The sequence below is a fragment of the Metarhizium brunneum genome, chromosome 4 (genome assembly GCF_013426205.1).
Source record: "Metarhizium brunneum chromosome 4, complete sequence".
Taxonomy (NCBI): Eukaryota; Fungi; Ascomycota; class Sordariomycetes; order Hypocreales; family Clavicipitaceae; genus Metarhizium; species Metarhizium brunneum.
In genome coordinates this window covers 316029-333996 of record NC_089425.1, presented here as the reverse complement: position 1 = coordinate 333996, position 17968 = coordinate 316029, and the positions used below count along the sequence as shown (strand labels likewise).

Here is a 17968-nt window from a genome sequence, read left to right as displayed (position 1 = left end):
GGCTAGAGAGCGACGAAAAGAGCGAGGAGGCGCGGGTTGGGGGACGGGTAAAAGAGTGAATGACGCACAAGGGGATTGACAGGCGGGTCCGGGAGAGGAAATACCTCCTTGAAATCAAGACGATAGATCCTCGTGTGAAGCTTTGCGACCCTACTTATGGTTGTGAGTGGGGAGGAAGGGGAATCGGAAATAAGGCTGCGTGGGAGATGTGACTTATTTGTACCCAGCCGGGGTCCCAAGTTCCAGCCAACATCAGGACTGGCAGGGATCCTGTATTCTGCGCCAGCATTCTGAGGGCCGCCAACTGGGCCCATGTCACCGTCATGCATGTGAAATGTGAACAAGACGCATCCCTTTGGCTGGCTTCGTTCACGACCACACCATCGACCACGCATGCAGTGTCACACCAGCCTTCAGAGTCACAGCCTTGACAGTCTGCCACACTGTTTGTCGTCCTAAATTCCCGCACCCATCTCCAGAATGCATTGCTTTGGGTGGCAATAATTTACTCTCGCTTATGCTCATCATCCCAACTACAGGCCCAACTTGGGTGAGCCGTCCGAGTCCCAACTTCCATACTACTTCCACGTGAAGATATCTGCATGCGCGCCAACAGAGGAACCTGCGCTGGCTTGGTGCCCGAGCGCCAGCACGCCCATTCAGGTCCCGGGGTGATCCTGCAGCACATGTTGTACATCTATCCGCCAAATCAACTACTCAAGGCATCAATCATGCGTCCAAAGCTTAGCCGTAGCTCACTCCAGCCTCACATCATCAGGCACCGCTCAGGTACGTCACCGTCTGAGTTCTGAACCACGAGACACTCGGTCTCAAGTCAGTCGGGTCCATCGACAAGACCTGTCAAACGAAACTCGGGTGGAGACGACCCATTCTCCCTGTACCTAATTTTGTGGGACTCCGCGGCGGCTTTGGACCTTGATATACCTAAACAGGTAACCATGCACTTGTACCAGGTAATGAGAATGCAGAGGTCAAATCTTAGGTCAATTGACTACGGACTGCAGGGTCATATGAGATGCCAGTTTAGAAAATACTAATCCCCATTTAATAAGTTCCTTCTGTTTTTATTACTCTTCGCCGTGGGAAATTCTCAGGGGGTTCGGTCTGGGCATAGTGCCCATGCTCGTGTCGACGTCAACGGCGTCATCGAGCTCAGGAGTCGAGGCTTTCGTTGGCGCCACGAGACTCAGAACGTCGAGTAAGGCTTTCACGAATACCAACAAATCCATGCATCAGGGCGAACACTGCAAAATCTAGTTAGTGCTCCACCGGGCACGTGGTTCATGAAGTGTTGATAACTTACTCATAACGGAGAGCCCTACGAATCCGGTGCAGTAGACTGACACGGCTTCTTTGGAACCAACCTGCTCCTCGTCCATCCAGAAAAAGGGAAACTTGCCGGAGACGGACTTGCCAATACCGCCCCAAACAAGATAAAGCCCAGACAGGGCCGCCGTGCAGAGAATGGATGACCCGATAGCCTGGTGTACAGTTAGCTAGCTTCAGGATACACTGATGCCTGATTGCCCAACGGAAACTTACATGAGGTTTCTTGATGCTATTGAAGAAGAAACATTCGATAGTCATTATGCAGGAGTTGATGGCATGCATATTGATCTTCATGAATCCCGGGAACCATCCTTCGCCAAACAGGTCGCTGACTAAAGTAACTGTGAGCTGACAGGATAATAAACTACCAAGGTCATTATTTCAAGATGGCATACATGGTGTGTCTGGAATAGTAGCCGCTGAAGACATGTTCACAGAAGCGCCAATCACATTGGCAGCGACTTTGGATGCCACATTGGCAGCATCACCTGCGTCGTGCTGCCTGGTAACGAACCAGTAGATGGTGGTGTTCATGAAGCAAAACACTGTGGTTATAATGTAGAACAAGTTGAAGTGGAATTGCTTCCGCTGGCTTGCCATATTCCGCGGTAGGGACATGGTCTTGATGATCCATCTCTCGGCTCGGCCTTCTACCTCGTTCGGTTCGGGGTAGTACAGGTGAGTAAATGTCCACGCCTGACAGAATGGTTAGCGCTGCCGAACTTGTTCAATAGAGCACAAACAGAAAGACTCACAAACGTGATCAAATGGTACATGAAGGTCATGGCATAAGATATGAGTGAAAAGTCGAACATGTTGGCCAACGGACTGTCTTCTGATTCTTCCACATTCATCTTGTAGTGCCCCGTCATGACTGACGTTGCCACAAGGTACGCGAGGACGCAACCACGAAGGCCGACTAAAGCGTTCTGAGGAATCCATCGCCACGGGGAATGGCTGCACCGGAGGAAGACGGGCTGGGTCCAACTCGATTAGCGATTTCTCATGTGTCATTGGGGTAGAGAATCACTTACGTGGTCCTGCATGATGACAGGAGCAGGGAGGCCATTCTGACTGAGAAGTGGAGTGGACGACATTTTCAGATGGGTGGCCGGAGACGATGCCGTGAAGAGAGACACAGAGAATTGAGAGGTAAAATACGGGGTGGACTGAGTCTAAAATCTGCAGAGACCAAAAACAACCAGCAGACGCCGGGCTGGCAAGCAAATGAAGATGGATGGGTGTGAATGCGAGGGTGGGAGATGGGATGGCGGCTGTGGGAGAGAAGAAGAAAAACGAAAAGACGAGAAGAGACAAAGAGGGAAAAGAAAGCAATGCTTGTGCGTTCTCCTTGGGTATTGTTTGTCACAGGGAAAGTGGTCCTGGAGATTGTTGTAGGAAGGAACTAGGTGCAGTCGGCCAAGCTCCGCCTTCGAGCAAACTGAAGGTCAATCCAATTCACGGTCCTCAACCCCAACTGCTGGCAGGGGTTTCTTTTCCCTTCGCGTTTCTTACTGCTCTGGCAATACTAGATCAGCGAGACTATTTATCAGTCATCCATCATTTGTATCCTACACATGATATCTTACATGCTACAGGCTCGGCCAGGCCGGACGCTTCAAAATCTCACTCCATTAACCACTCAGTGCTTCCTGCTGCTGCTCTCGCTCCCCTCCTTCTTCATGCCCTCGCAGCCCGTCAGCTTGCCAGCCAGTTCCTCGGGCTTTCCGTATCCTTGGGAAGCATCCCTCTTCTCTCCTGCTGTTTTCATAGCCGATATGCCCGCTGCCTTGTCTTGCTCGCCTGACGACTTCCAGGGATGCGATCCAGTCATGTCCCCAACAGCTGCCTGCGAACCCTGTCAGTGGTCTGCGAGGCGGAGGATGGCTCTGGTGTTTCATGCATTTTAAGTACTTACCTCTGCAATTCCTTTGGCATACTGAACATGGCCTTGAACAAGGCTAGGCTCCTGGGGAATGTTTTCGGCCATTATGGTCAATGTCGCGTCAAGTGTTGCGTTAGTCTTGGTTCAAACGAGTCAAGTTCAGTCTGGGTGAGCTTGCTGGCAGCCTGATAGAAGGGACCAGTGAGTCACTCTCATAGAAACTCTTGCGAAAGACTGAGCTTTCCACCCATTAAATACCTGGGCAGTCGAACACCGATCCCCTCCCTCCAGACTCTCCATGACATCACAATCCAATCTTGAGATCGAGGTGGTAAGTGCTGCGGGACCCACAGACCTCAACCATCGACTCCTCGAAATGTGGCTGCATTTGTGGCTGGTGCACCAATTGATCCAACGACTGAGGCTGAAGCTGGCTGCCAGCTGGATGGATGGGTGGTCCGTGCGCACTCCGTTCCTGAGCAGGGCCACCATGTCCTGATGTCGAGTTCCGAAGACGCCAGGCTGTCACGCATCGCATTCCCAAAGGTTCAACCGAGCATTTGGCGCAGCTGCAACGCTGCTACGACCCTAGGTTTCGTCGACAACCTAAGACGACTGCTCGAAATCCCTCTTCAGTATATCCACATTGTTTGATCAAGATGTTGTCAGGTCTCCAGAACCCGCGGCAAGCTGCTGCGCAGCTTATGAACTTTGCCATGATACTTTCAACCGCCTTCATGGTACGTCTAGGTCACACGGCAAAACACCCAATTCCTTTCATGACCAAGTTTTCGGCATGGCCGAGCTTTGAATGGACAATTTACTGATCAAATGGTAGATGTGGAAAGGTCTTTCAGTAGCTACCGACTCCCCCTCCCCGATCGTCGTCGTCCTCTCGGGCTCCATGGAACCAGCTTTCCAACGTGGTGACCTCCTCCTGTTATGGAATCGAAACGTGTGGCAAGAGACGGCGGTGGGTGAGGTTGTCGTGTACAATGTGAAGGGCAAAGATATCCCCATTGTCCACAGAGTGGTTCGCAAATTTGGAACTGGGTAGGTTTGCTTCTGGCGCGGCGGTCAGAGGACGGCATGTGCTGACTGATAATTCTGCAGGGACAAGGCGAAGCTTCTCACCAAAGGAGACAACAATAATGCCGACGACACAGATCTCTACGCTCGTGGCCAGGACTATCTAGAGCGTGAGGACATTATCGGCAGCGTAATCGGATACTTTCCATTTGTTGGATACGTCACAATTTTGTTGTCAGAACACCCTTGGTTGAAGACGGTCATGCTGGGTATCATGGGCTTACTGGTGGTGATTCAGAGGGAGTAAAGAGGGGCAGGGCAGATTCTGTACTACACTTGGGAAAATACTATGCAATGCTGGCACTAGGACATTAAGTCCCTAGAATCTTTGACAGATCCAGGTCATTGAGAGCCACCACAGGCTGAACTGCAGCAGCAATGGATGGGGGGAACAAAGAATTGCAATATACAACTTCATCAGAGAGCCGCGGCCTTCCAAGATTCTACCTCACGAACGAATGACTAACTGCTGCACTCGCACTAGTTGACGCAACCCATCCAGCAACCGAACCTGTTGGTCTCGCATCTTATGTAGATTATCCGCTAAACGCCCGTCCAACACCGAATGCCGAGTCGAGATGGTGTACGGTGTGCTGCTCTGGAGCCTTTGGGACAAGACGCATGTCCTGAATCATCTTGCTGCGCTGGTAAACTTTTGGATTCATTTACCAGACAATGCCAGCAGCACATGTTTCTACGGTGCACAGCTAACTACACCACAAAAGTTTATCCATGTAAAGATGCGAATGAGACAAATCACTCTCATCACACAATCTGTTCAGTTCAACTATAGCCGCACCAGTCGTCTTCTTTGTCGCTTTAGTTGCGACATCACAATCACACTGAATGTCAGTACAGGGTACGTGGAAAGACAGCACCAACTTCCTAGAATCTATATGAGGAGCAAGAATTATGGGTGGGTACTCCGTATTGAAACTTGGAATATAGATGGAAAATCTTCGGCTCCGAAGCCAGTTGTCGTAAAGACGCCCGGTTAGCTCAATCGGTAGAGCGTGAGACTCTTACGAGTACACGAAATCTCAAGGTTGCGGGTTCGACCCCCGCATCGGGCTTTTCCTATATTATAAATGATTGAGATGTAGTCGGCTTTCTTTTTTGGTTCTTTTCCTGTCCTTTTTGCCGTTCTTTTTTCTTTCTTTAAAGGACCAAAAAATCTTGGGTGAATCGTCTGCAAATCCGTTCCAAGTCTCACATCTAGCAAAGAAATTGACGATATTTTCGCCATTACACTAGGCACATCAAGGCTGTGCGCAATTCGTGGACTGGCGCGCCCCGTCTCCTTCCAAAAATCGTCCTCAAAATTGCCGGCCCTTTCTGAACCCATCAAACAAGGCGCGAAATACATCACGCTTCAGCCCTTCGCTCTCGTCCACGGCCGCGATAATGCCCTCTATCTTGGCTCTTTGCTGCTCCTCATAGGCCCTAAACGCCTGCTGCAGCCCCAGCTCGGCAAATACCTGCTTCACCTCGTCAACCCGAGACGCGTCCTTCTTCCCGTACCCCTCCAGCAGACGCCGTCGCTGCGCGTCGTTTGCCCGCGACAAGGCCTCAATGATGAACCAAGTACACTTGTTGTCCTGGATATCCGTCCCGTGTTTGCCCGTGACGGCATAGTCCCCAAACACGTCGACGTAGTCGTCGTTTACCTGGAAATACTCGCCCAGCGCCACGGAAAAGTCGCGCGTCTGCCGCAGATTCTTGGGCGTGGCGAGCTGCCAGTACTCCAGGGCCAACGTGACGGGGCCGGAAATGCTGTACGACGACTTGTCCTTGACAATGGCCCAGTACTGCTCCATGGTGAAGTTTGCAATGTCGGGCTCCCTGGCGGCAGCGAGATCGCACAGCTGACCCAGCTCGGTGTGGAGGCCGTTGTCGACGAAGAGGTCGACCATGTTGGTGTACGCCGGGTGCTGGCGGAAGAAGGTCTTGAGGAGGAAGAAGATGGTGGACTTGAGTATGCACGCGTCGTTGATGGCCATCAAGCCGATCTGCGGCTGCCGATACCAGCAGGGCTCGCCGCGCCGGGTTGTCGAGTCGTCCATTATGTCGTCGAGGATCAGGTAGTGCGCGCCCAGCATCTCTACCAGCCATGCGAGGACGGAGAGCTGCTTCGATTGTTCCTCGCTCACTTCATTTTTGGCAAGCTGCTTGCCGATGTAGAGAGTTGCCAGTCCGCGATGCAGCTTGCCGGTCCCGACGTTTGCAGAAAAGCACTACGGAGCGCAGTTGTGTTGGTAAAAGACATGAGCCCTTTCATCATGTACGTGCGACGTTGGGTGCTTTACCTGGCTGAAATGATTGACAGTTGCATCACCAAACCCCTCAGACACAAGGTATTGGGTAACCGTGGTGTCTAGGCTGGCATACGCTGCTCGCAGCTCGTGTCTCAGGGCATCCATCTTCTTGGGTCGCACCGATGGTACTTCGTATAGAGTGTTGGTTACGAATACACGGACGATATTTATGGCTCCATTGGCCTCGGATTAGATGGAACTTGATGACAAGCAAGCACTCAGAAAATCTAGATCAGTGCTGTAGTCCCTCCCGTCTTCTGATGCGGCCCACAAGCGAGCTGCAATGTCACATGATAAATTATTGACGTGGTAGCCAAGAAAATGAGGCGCAACGATACTGCTTTATAGCCGTCAATGCAGACGGAATAAGGGTGCAGTATATTATCCACGTGCTGTTCAAGGCCCCAGCAGAGAATGGTGAGGCTACCTGAGCTTGGCTGCATCATGCTGCTGGACTTGGACAGCCAGCAAGTGTCTGCATGTGGTATCACATGGTCTTTAGAAGGCGCTGCTAATTTTTTTTAGAGCCTGGTCTCGTGGACTGATATGCAAGTCTGTCATCAATTGATTGAATCCTCTTGACCTCGGACTACGACCAGTTGACAGTGCCGCTCTTTGTGTCTTTTTCTAAGTCGAGACTACATATAATGTGGCAACATTCTTCGGCCGCGGTAGCAACTCGACTCAGATTTCACAACACCAGTAGTCGGCGTACTCCGTATGCCGCCGGAAAACACAACAAACAGTATAAGTGGTATATGTTGCGCAACGGTGGACAGAACAGGAGTAGTCGGCAGCTACTACTGCAGCAGACTCCAATACAATACCGCGGGATCATACAGAAAGACATTCTGCTACTATTCCAATTCCATCATGCTCAACGCACCTTTTCCTCCGTGGTCGAATATTCGCCGGCAAGTTCTACTGTGGACACAGGATGCGATTGCCCGAGATTGACCTTGCGACATGAACCGGTCTGCCAGGGTGTATTGTGCGCCATACAGAGCCGTACCGAAGGACATCTGGACAGAGGCAATGTTCATTAATGAAGGGAAATCGAGTGAATGTATTGAATCGACGAGAGCAGCAAGCATTTGTACGCACCAGCCTGCGCAACACAATAATCATACTCGCCCTCATCGCGACTCATCCCCCTGCCGAGCAATTCGTGTAAAAATACAGAATGCTGCAGCACCAGGGATCAAACGCAAAAAGGAAACATTAGGGCAAATAAACACGCAGCAGTCGAACCCCCCGAGCTTGGCAGCCCAGAACCAGACGCCCAGCGATGAATTAAGCAACAGGCTAAAATGAGACCATCAGATGTCGAGTATGACCAGTTGGTTGACGATGATTTGAGGCAGTGACGCGCCAGATGCAGAAGTCGCCGAGGGAGGGGTTGCTCAGTTGACCTCTGTGGACGCTGGCGACTGCGGCGCCGCACCTGCCTGATCATCCCAGCGCCTGCATGTGCTTTTATTCGCGATTCGTCCCCCTCGGTGTTGAATCTCGTCCTTCGATTCCTTGGTTTTTTACTGCTTCGTGTACAGTCACTCGCTTCTGCTGCTTGGATACCCCCGAGTGCTGTCTGGCCACGCCGACGTTCAGGAATCAAGACAGGCTTCACCCGGCTCGGACAGGCATCAACTGATCTCAAACGCATCAATAATACCACGCTCGCTTCACGATTCAAACCAAGGCCCCAAAGCAGTCTTCCCAGATGGAGCAGCAACAGCAGGCGCAGATGAATCCCCAAGGGCCCGTCACATACATGGCCGCCCCCCAGCCGTTCCAGCATCCGCCCCAGTCCAACAGGATAATAATTACAAGTGTCCACGTCCTCGTCATGGCCATGTCCATCATCGGCATGGGCTTCGACTTTTCACTCGTAAGAATAACCGGGGGGATGTACCATGTCTCCGCCGCGGTTGCTACTCTCCTAGTACGTTGTCGTCCTTATATGTCCAAAGGACAACTGCTAATATGCTCCCTAGTTCATCATGGCCTTTTTCTGGAGCCTCGCCGAGCTCATTGTCCGCGGCAAGTGCAACTGGAAAGCCGGCATCCACCCAGGCGTCCACGTCGTCGTCTGCCTGGTCCTCTCGCTCTTTGCCGTCTTTATAGGCGCCACGCTCGCCAGCTCTGCCGCCTTGATTTGCCCCAACAGCGACGGCTGGTGCAAGGATAAGCGTGTGTCACCGATGGTCGTGGGGTCCCCCGTCCTCGCGCTGCTTCTCGCCGCCGTCGAATTTATCCTCTTCGTCGTCGCCTGCGCCGACACCCTCGCCCTCATCCGCCGGCAGCGCAGCGCCGCCATCGCCTCGAGGCCGTACTAGGCCCCCCTCCCCAGGGGTGGTAGGTCGCCCCCGGCCATCAGCAGCAGCAGCAGTTGGTGCCCACGGCGTAGGTCCATCCCGCGCCTGTCCAGACGCAGCCTGCCGCCGCCGAGATGGGAGGCGACGAAAGGACCACGCAGTCAGGGAGTTTTACACCCCCGGTACAGCTCAGTTGTTGCAGACCCAGCCTGGAGTGTATTGATACTCGGGAGAAACCTTGAAGTCCAATATAGATAGATGCCCACATAATTAGTACCCGCATAGACATGACGCATCACCTAATAATACATACATGAGTTAGTTCACATACACGCGCAGTATTTCGCGAGTACCAACATGCATCATGAATAGCAAGTCAAAATTCCGGCCTCGGAACAGACATCCAACGCCCAGACCTTGCCGCCTCCATCGTGGAAGAAATGTCAGCGTATTGACATGTCAATACCACAAGCCGCACCATGTGCCGCCTGGCAGCACCAGAAGGCACAAAGTACTACCAGACGCCCAACATGCGTACATATGTAGCACCACGGCCTCACAAGCCCCTATACAGAAATCTCCGAGCCAGCCACCTAGGCACTGTGCAACTTTGATATCGTCAAGTTCAAATGTTCTATTCACGGCCGTGCCGCCATGGCAAGAAAGTGCCGCGGACAGGACAGGATACAAAGTGGCAGTCCAGTCAGCGCACATAGTGGCCACAGAGAATAGTAGTAATTAACAAAATATTCTATCAAATACCAATTAAATATCAAAGGTAATACAGCAGATGAAGCTAAACAAGTACCAAATGTGGCCAAAAAAAAGAGGTATTCCCAACGCCAGTCCCTGTACAGAGTCGATAAGACAAGGGTATTCATCGCCACCAGCGGCCTTTTATCGCCACATAGACATAAACGTTCAAAAGTCACCCGCCTCTTCCCAGCGCTTCGTGCTAGCCAGCTTGCGCATCTTCTTGGGGCTCCCGCCGGCCGCGTTCGCACTCGCGGCCCTCAGGCTATCCGCACTCACGCGCATCCGCTCCAGCTTCCTGCCCAGATTGGCCACGCCGTCCTTGGAGGAGGTCGCCGCCGTCGCGGGCGAGAAATCGTCCCTCTCCTCGAGGGGCTTGCGCTTGGTGGGACTCCGACCGGCCAGTTCGCGCTTGAGAATGGCGTTTTCCCGCCGCAGACGCTCGACCTCTTGCGTGAGGTCCTCCACGAGGACATTCTCCTTGTCGCACTCGCCGTCGTCGGGGGCGTTTTCCAGACCGCGCTCGAGGATGTCCACCTTGCGATCCCAGTGCTCTTCGTTGCGCTCCTGCTCCAGGCTCAGGGAGGCCTTGAAGCGGGACAGCTCCAGCAGGAGGCGCTGCTCGAACTCTGTGGCGCACTCGTCGCGGATGGCAGCTTCGAGGTCGAGCATGCGGTCCTCCATGCTCAGCAGGTGCGCTTCGGCCGTCATGCGTGCTTCCAGCTGCTCGTCGACTTCTACGCGGAGCTGGTCGATTTCGTCGCTCATTCTGGCGATTTCCAGTGCGGCAATCTCCATGGTTGCGCGCTCGTCCACATTCGTGGGCGGCGTGTGGTTTCTGTATGATGCCGACGAACCGGGCGGCACAAAGGGTCGGGGGTGGTGTTGCACGGGACTGACTGGCCGCGGATTGCCCGTCGGCGGCGCTTGAGCAAGAATCGTAGCCGTGATGGATGGGATACGGGGAACCGTCACCTCTCGTGCCAGAGCGCTGTACCGCAGAATCTGAGACGTTGCGTTGAAGTCGCCCCTCGGGTCGGCAGTCACAATCATGACGCCTCGCTGAGGATTGCGACGAGGGGCGTGAGGGTGCGCTGTGGAAGACGAGGACGGAAATGAATTGGAGAAGAGCAACTCCGTCAGTTTACACTGGCGATATGGGACAACGTTGGGCTGACAGAGTTAGCATGGCCACAGGGATACAATCTCAGCAGATAAAGCAAGCTCACCTTGGTTGACGACGACAGCTCGCTCTGCGTCTGCAGACACTGCCCCAGATACATCAGACTCTCGTTAATCTTGCCAGCTTCAACCAACGTGGCACCCTGAGTCTTTGCCTCTCGAGCACGCTCACTGCCGGCCAAGTCGACAATAGTAAGCTTGCTCCCGCCCCAAGGCCCAGGCCGCCTGCTTCTGGTGCGCTTCTTGACCTCGAAGCAGAAGAAGCCGTGGCTCCGGCTGGAAACGCTGTTGCTGCCAGTACCAGCAACCCGGCGCTCCAAAAGGCCAGCCTCGAGCACCATGATGGCATCCTTGAACGAGGCGCAGACTACCTTGCGCAGGCCGGCAACAACCTTTCGGTCGGGAGACAGCTCCGTCGACTTGAAGAGCAGCGGCCGTCTGCGAAACTCTTTCGTGGCGGCCGACCTGGTCGCAGGCGTGAGGAGGTCGTAGATTCGGTCGTTGTGGACTTCGTACATGGACACGACAATGGCGTACTCGGCCGACGAATCGCACGAAATGTTGATGCCGCTGATGTCGGGCGTCTGGGGAAGCGCAGACGGTCGGGCAAGGTTTCGTCGCGGTCCAGGCGACATGACGCCGTGGTCTCCCTTTACTCCCAGTTTAGTAACATTCTTCACACGCGCAGTGGCAGTCAGGGACATGAAGTGCCTCTTGCTCTCCCTCTCCCGCTTGGGAAGCGATGCAGCAACGCCAGCATCCTGGCTGGGCGTGAGCGTGAGCAGACCACCTTGTTGAACGAAGCTATCCTACTGCTCCTTCAGCTTGCGGTTCTGCTCCGTCTCACTGACAAGCCTGACACTTTTCGGGCTTGACGCAGCTGAATCGGGGTACGTCCCCGGGATCTGGACTGCCAAACCACCCTTGGGATACGCGCCGCACGACGACTCGGGAGAGCGGACAAAAGAGACGCGCGGCATGGATGGTCGTACCAGCATGGGCGTTGCCGCCCGCGAAGGCCCTCGCGAGTGGCCCAACGCATCGGCAAAAACAGATTCAAGAAAGCACGACGCCGCCGAGAGAACCGACTCTGACGGATCGCACGCCTGGAGGGATTCGATAACCGACGGAAGCGACGTCGACTCGAGCATGTTCGGGCCAATGGATCGGAAAAGAACATCGAGCGCAAGCTGGGTCAGGCCGCGCTGCGACTTGGATCCCAAAATCGTGTGTGTCTACAACAGCCCTCGATTAGAGATGCACTCGCCCCGTTGCTTGCTGGCGTGGACGAGGGACAAAAACTCACCTTTCCTGAGCCCGTCACTCCGAGCGTCGCAACGACGGCATCCGTCCCGTCGCCGCCCCGGGGGCCCAACACACCCTCGGCCAGAGAGGCAATCTCTGTGCAGTGGAAAACGTCCAGCTGCGAGGCATCGTCCTCGAATACCCTGGTAAAGGCAAACTTTTCAATAGCCCGCCGTCGATCGGTCGGCGGGTTCAGCGTAATGTGCGACGGGTGCGACTTTTCCTTGTCCTCGGGCTCCTCGATGTTCAGGATGCGATCTGGTGTCGAAGTGGCGCCGGCCGGCGGCGGGCGAAGACGCAGGTACACCTCGAAGAGGTTGTGGGATGATGGTTTGGGAGGCGCTTCCATGGTTGGCGGCGCGGTTGCAAACCGATGGATGGTGTTGGTGATGCGTCGTCGGTCAAATCGGATGCTGTGTGGAAGGATGCACGACTAGAATATGGACGATGATGATACTACCTGCCAGGGGAGCTCTGCAGGTGGGAGAGAATAGAAACAATAGGCCGGGTGTATGCGACCTTGGTCGGTTGACGAAATGGGTCGAGCGTCGTTGGTCCACTGTTTACTTTTGTCTGGGATCGTTGGTGTGGCTGGCCGGGCAACGGGGTCCGGGTCTACGCGATTCGTGCCTTGCATTTAGCATTGAACAAGGCAGTCTGGGATCGCGCATTGATGGGAAAAGGAGAAAAAAAAAACAATTCGCTGCTGAATTTATTGTGCTCGTATCTTATTCATTGAACTTTCAAGTTTGTTGTAGTTTTCTCAAGTTTGCCCAGCTCGTTTAGGCTCCATGGCCTGGCCGTTCAAACTGAGCACGAGTTGGATAGACTGTTGCATTTGTGTTTCCTTTTCGACAGGGACTATATCAGAAACTACATAATAATTTTACTTCAAGTCTCCAACCCGCCGTAGGTTTGTTTTCTCAACGCCTAGTTGGCGTTGGCTGGTCTACTGATTCACTACATATGTACTCATAACTCGTACCCTATAGCAGGGCTCGAAATTAGCTGACGCGTTTTGACTGTAAACTACGGAGTACTCTCCCAAGACAACATGTAAGTCCATCGCGATTCTTAACTGTACCCGAACATGTTCTGATGAACATCTGTCTACATATGCATAGAAATTAGGCAGTGTGTGAACTTGCAGCACCAGTGACTATCCTTCTACGCGGCCCCAAAGGCCACTCCTCTCATCGAGAATGATGAGATTTGAGACCCTTGGAACTGACAGTCTCTGCCTCGGTTCCTTCTGGCCGAATAGCGTCGACTGCGCACCTCAAGTGCGCACTTTGAGGCATTGATGCACGAGTGCGGTGCGCGCTTGGGCCTGTGGGCAGTCCGTCAGATGCCCAAAGACAAGTTGACATTGAATTCTATGGACAAGAGCCGCATCCAAACCGGCGTGTGACCAACATGAAATGTGCTCATTTCAGGCAACAGTGCACAGACGGATAGATCGCCACTTGTGATGAAGCTCGCCATGTGTCACAAGCACTTGGACTGTGGCAGGACCGAGCAAAAACAGGAACTGCTTCTATTGACACAAACTTGTGTCGAGGTCAGCAAATATGTGACCAGGCCCTGCTGTATGCTGACATGAACGACTTCGCGCTCAAACGTCTGTGGCTGAGCGGTGTAAAGTTCCTGCGTATCAAATTTCCCTGCCCCATTGCACCTTCTACACCCGAAGCCTCTATCACTGACATTGTTGCCCTTACAAACTGGACATTGTGCTATTTTCAACAGCGTATGACAAGGTTGCTCTTCTCTGTCAACCATGGTGTGAGTCGACGTATAATATTGAATAGTTGAAAGCAAGAGATCAATATTGCTGCGGTTGTTGTGTCAGTGCTGGTATGTCTGTCTCTCTCCCTATCTCCCCGACATAGAGCTGAAGGCAATTATCTTGTTGAGACGCTAGAGCCCCAGAAGTTGGCTCGTCTGCGTATTGTTCAACGGTACGGGGAGGGTATTGCTTTCGGTAAAAAGCATACTTGTATTGCCGCTTTCAAGTATTGTCGGTAAAAGTGGCCACAATGCTTCGTTTCCGCCTCCATGTTGGTCATACGCCGACGCCTGTGAAGACCAGATAGGAGCATGTCCAAGTTCGGCCCGTTCAGGCCAGTTCGATATTGATGCTAGGGAAGCTTGATTGTCGAACTCTGAGTCAACTGGCCCTAGCAGACCTTGCCTATCCAAGGAGTTCCAAAGCGGTTGCATAACATCGCTGGTGCAGGATGCACTCGGATTGGCCACTCGCTGCCTTTTCGCTACAGGCAAATCCGTGTGTTTCGTAGTAGAAGGTCTCTTTGTGAGCTTTATAGCCTTCTCAAGCTCATCTCCTGCTTTAATTCGCATCTTCTTAATCTGTTGCTTTACTTCATTGGTTGGATTCTTGATTGCGCACTTATGCTGCCAAAATTGATTCATTTTGTAGAATTCCTTGTGGCAGCGTATGCATGCCTCCTCGCACGAGCAATCTGGGATAGCCACTGTTACGTTAAGTGTCAAGTGTCTTAACTGGAGTGTGATAACCTACGTTTTCCATATTGTCGGACGAGGTCAGGGAGCCTATTAAACGAGGATTCTGGTCCATTGCAGTCATCGGAGGGACAAACATGTAGTAGCCGGTTCGTTGCATTTTATTGCTAGTTTCACCCTCTTCAAGATGTACTTGGGCCTTCTCGTTGTCGTCGTGCACTGCGTCGTGTCCGTCGTCATATTTGAGATGTCGATGAAGTCATGAATACAGTGCAGAAACTTCCCGCTAATTTTGATGTGTTAGATGATTTAAACGATAACATGCCATCTTGACTTTTTGCTTACCTCAAACGTGGAAGTCCTTTCGCGAATCTGGTCTAGCAAGCAGACAGCGCACTCCTTCTGGCATCTCTCCATGATCCTGGTTGTACTGTGTCACGAGCGGTTTGGTTAATGATGGTAAACTGTCGAGTTCAGTCGAGAGCCCCTCTCATCATGCCATTGCATACCAAAAACGTCTGGCGTGTTGGTTGCCCATGTGCTCAGATGGACGCGCAGAACATGCCTCGATGTACGCCTGAATGTTGGTTTGCCACATGGCCTGCATGAGTTGGAGTGGTGCGTACATCGCCTTGTGCGCAGATGAGGCTGACTCGACGCGCAGTCTTCTTGTTCATGACTGTGACAGGTTCATGCCCAAGTTGAGTGCGCACTTTTGTGCGTAGCTCCCCGCTCTAGGGGGCCAAGAAACGCCTGGTTGAATGCCTCTGCATGGAAGACGCAGTGCTTGATTCCATGCTCACATGTTATACGGTTCCCCTTGGCGGTTGCAGCATCTTTGTGTGCCAGTAGTCGTCCTGGAACTGGCAGGCAGCAGCCATCATACCATGGCCATGACTTGTCAACAAAGGAAAATGAAGGCCCTTGCTCGTCTGTACAGCGTCACGGGGACCAGACGTTTCCAAACCAACGCAACCCCCAAGACGCATTTTGAACCAACCGTGACAATGCACCGGTCTGCGCCCAACACCCGTGGGAACACCAAATTTGAAAGGAGGCAAACTTGTACTTAACCCAAGAGAATCTCAAAAATTCCAAGTTGTATGCTGTCGTGTCCAATTTCATGGTCATTTCTCCAACAGACTTACACGTATCATATTCAAACTTTACCTACTACTCTATACTCCATACAGGATGCCAGCCGACATTATTCCTTGCTACCATTGTCGCAAACTATGGTCCTCGACCTGGAAGGAAAAATGCATTCACTGCAATGCTTGGCCGTTTTCAGCATGCAACCACCCAGATTGCGGACCTTTTTGCGAAAAGCACGTTCCAAAAAATTGACCGCAGTGCCTAAGGCTTCGAACAACAGTACGTCGGATGAGCAAGATATTCATCGATATACTCGATCTATAGCTAATAATAAAAGTGTGTTGTCGAATCCAAGCAAAGTAAAGTTGCTTGACGACCTCGGGTTGATGGCGGAGGGAACGGTTTCTTTCATTTCATCACGGCCTGCGTAATATTCAACATACTCGATAGGCTAGCTCTTAAATTCATAAAGTGGATCCGCTCCTGGCCCCTGCTCTCTGTGATGAACGTCCGAAATGCATAAATATCATAGCACACCCAACAGTAGCTCCTGAAAACCTAATCCCCGCGATACTTGCTTTCTACAAGATACGCCTCCATTCTGCAACAGCAAGCATTTATAACCCTACCTTTTGTGCCTTGTTCGGATTATCTTTCATCAAATATGGACACTGCTTCGTCTAAAATGACGTGGAAGACTTTTGAGCGCCGCATGGCCATCTATGACGATAAAGTCGTCAAAAGCGAGATCTCCGAGGAGGAGCTCATACATCGCGCGGACGGCAGCATCGTCCAACCCTTCTGGGCCAAGGAGCGATTGCAAAATGAGGCCGCAACCCTTGAGTTTATATCCAAAAACACGTCTATTCCGGTACCCAAGTATCGGCTCTACTCCAAGGACGGCCTCCTTCACCTTGAAACGCAATTCATTGACGGGGTGGAACTCAGCGAGATCGACGAAGCGTCTCGACCAACCGCAATAGCAGCTGTACATGATCAGTTGACCCGTACGATTATACCGCAACTTCAGGCGCTGCGTCGAAATTCCATTGGGAGCGTTGACCCTACCCTCCCGGTAGTCCCGCCGCAGCGAGTGTACATGCGTGATAGACGACCATGGGAAAAAGTGACGTCGGATACTGATTGCTTCGTGTTATGCCACAACGATCTTGGTCCTCAGAATATCCTTATTTGTCCGTCTAGTTTCCAGATTGTCGGGATTATTGACTGGGAGTATGCAGGGTATTTTCCTTCGTATTTTGAGATTCCTTTGTGGAAGACAGTGGGCTGGAAGGAGAGGTGGGAAGTCTATCACGAGGCGGAGGCTCGTGAACTTGCGTTTTTTGGACTCAAGCGCGAGGATTTGAAAGACTGTATCCCGCCGCCGCCTTGAGAACACCAATATAACTTGGTCTTTTTGGCTCATACATGTTGCTTATTACAAGGTGGACCTCAAACATGGTGATTTATCTGATGTGACGCCGAAATTTGCACACCGGGCCGCTGAGACGGAGTCGGCAAGACTTGGTGCTGTCAAAGACGTTTAGCGATGCCGCGTTACTTGGAGGTCCAGGATCTCCGCAGTCGCGGGCAGCTCGACTAGTACTATGCTACTATTGACGCAAATACAGACGCCCAGGACCACGTAGACGCATATTTTGATGCGGTTCCAGTTCTGGGCGTCAAGTCTAGACCACGTCCGTGTCGTGGAGAGTACTGACTCCGTAGCATAATAGGTACTGCTCTGCGTTGCTGCCTACTTGCCCAATCCAATGAGAGCCCTGGAATCACCAACGTCAAAGCCTTTGGTATGGATGTTGGAGGAACCTGCCGGGGAATCACTGTCCTGCTCCGCTGTACTCACATTGAAATGACGGGGCTGCTTGTGACAGAGACTTGTGTTTATGGGCTTAGAACAATATCGCTTTACCTCATAATTCGCTTTGATATCAAAGGTTTCCCTTAAGGCTTCGAGTGGATGACCCTTATTCATATCAAACAGCGGTGAGCAAGCGAGCACGGAGGCCGGAGGCCTCTACTAGGTCTCGAGTCCTTGTGTAACCATCGTCAGGTTCAAGGTCCGGCCCGTGCGTATGGCAACATGACTGCCGTGTAATACTGTCCCTTTCGATCCATCACAAATGGCACATACCTTGTGAGGATATCGAACTGTCACCAGTTGTGCAAGAGCTCAT

General features: G+C 52.4%; 7 protein-coding genes and 1 non-coding gene across 8 annotated transcripts; 3 read left to right on the top strand and 5 right to left on the bottom strand.

Annotated features, from left to right (window-relative positions):
- Positions 1-1173: 1173 nt before the first annotated feature.
- On the bottom strand, positions 1174-2447 carry G6M90_00g067670 (uncharacterized protein; the record flags this gene model as incomplete). The annotated part of the gene is made up of 6 exons (XM_014685037.1): positions 1174-1265; positions 1325-1502; positions 1564-1682; positions 1746-2046; positions 2106-2327; positions 2385-2447. The coding sequence occupies 6 exons, from the start codon at positions 2445-2447 to the stop codon at positions 1174-1176; spliced, it is 975 nt and encodes a 324-aa protein (XP_014540523.1).
- Positions 2448-2992: 545 nt separating this feature from the next.
- G6M90_00g067660 (uncharacterized protein) lies at positions 2993-3340 on the bottom strand (the record flags this gene model as incomplete). The annotated part of the gene is made up of 2 exons (XM_014685036.1): positions 2993-3199; positions 3269-3340. The coding sequence occupies 2 exons, from the start codon at positions 3338-3340 to the stop codon at positions 2993-2995; spliced, it is 279 nt and encodes a 92-aa protein (XP_014540522.1).
- A 554-nt stretch (positions 3341-3894) lies between these two features.
- SEC11 (Signal peptidase complex catalytic subunit SEC11) lies at positions 3895-4571 on the top strand (the record flags this gene model as incomplete). The annotated part of the gene is made up of 3 exons (XM_014685035.1): positions 3895-3975; positions 4074-4288; positions 4349-4571. 3 exons carry the CDS (start codon positions 3895-3897, stop codon positions 4569-4571), a joined length of 519 nt encoding a protein of 172 aa, XP_014540521.1.
- Positions 4572-5312: 741 nt separating this feature from the next.
- G6M90_tRNA00000087 lies at positions 5313-5397 on the bottom strand. The gene has a single exon. It is a non-coding gene; the product is annotated as a tRNA-Lys (tRNA).
- A 243-nt stretch (positions 5398-5640) lies between these two features.
- fpp (Farnesyl pyrophosphate synthase) lies at positions 5641-6744 on the bottom strand (the record flags this gene model as incomplete). Its single annotated transcript, XM_014685034.1, has 2 exons — positions 5641-6558; positions 6631-6744. The coding sequence occupies 2 exons, from the start codon at positions 6742-6744 to the stop codon at positions 5641-5643; spliced, it is 1032 nt and encodes a 343-aa protein (XP_014540520.1).
- A 1615-nt stretch (positions 6745-8359) lies between these two features.
- On the top strand, positions 8360-8975 carry G6M90_00g067630 (uncharacterized protein; the record flags this gene model as incomplete). Its single annotated transcript, XM_014685033.1, has 2 exons — positions 8360-8581; positions 8634-8975. 2 exons carry the CDS (start codon positions 8360-8362, stop codon positions 8973-8975), a joined length of 564 nt encoding a protein of 187 aa, XP_014540519.1.
- Positions 8976-9875: 900 nt separating this feature from the next.
- Positions 9876-12543, bottom strand: klp9 (Kinesin-like motor protein 9; the record flags this gene model as incomplete). Its single annotated transcript, XM_066130857.1, has 4 exons — positions 9876-10880; positions 10937-11654; positions 11703-12124; positions 12196-12543. 4 exons carry the CDS (start codon positions 12541-12543, stop codon positions 9876-9878), a joined length of 2493 nt encoding a protein of 830 aa, XP_065987032.1.
- Positions 12544-16437: 3894 nt separating this feature from the next.
- G6M90_00g067610 (uncharacterized protein) lies at positions 16438-17166 on the top strand (the record flags this gene model as incomplete). Its single annotated transcript, XM_014685031.1, has 1 exon — positions 16438-17166. The coding sequence occupies one exon, from the start codon at positions 16438-16440 to the stop codon at positions 17164-17166; it is 729 nt and encodes a 242-aa protein (XP_014540517.1).
- Positions 17167-17968: the final 802 nt, after the last annotated feature.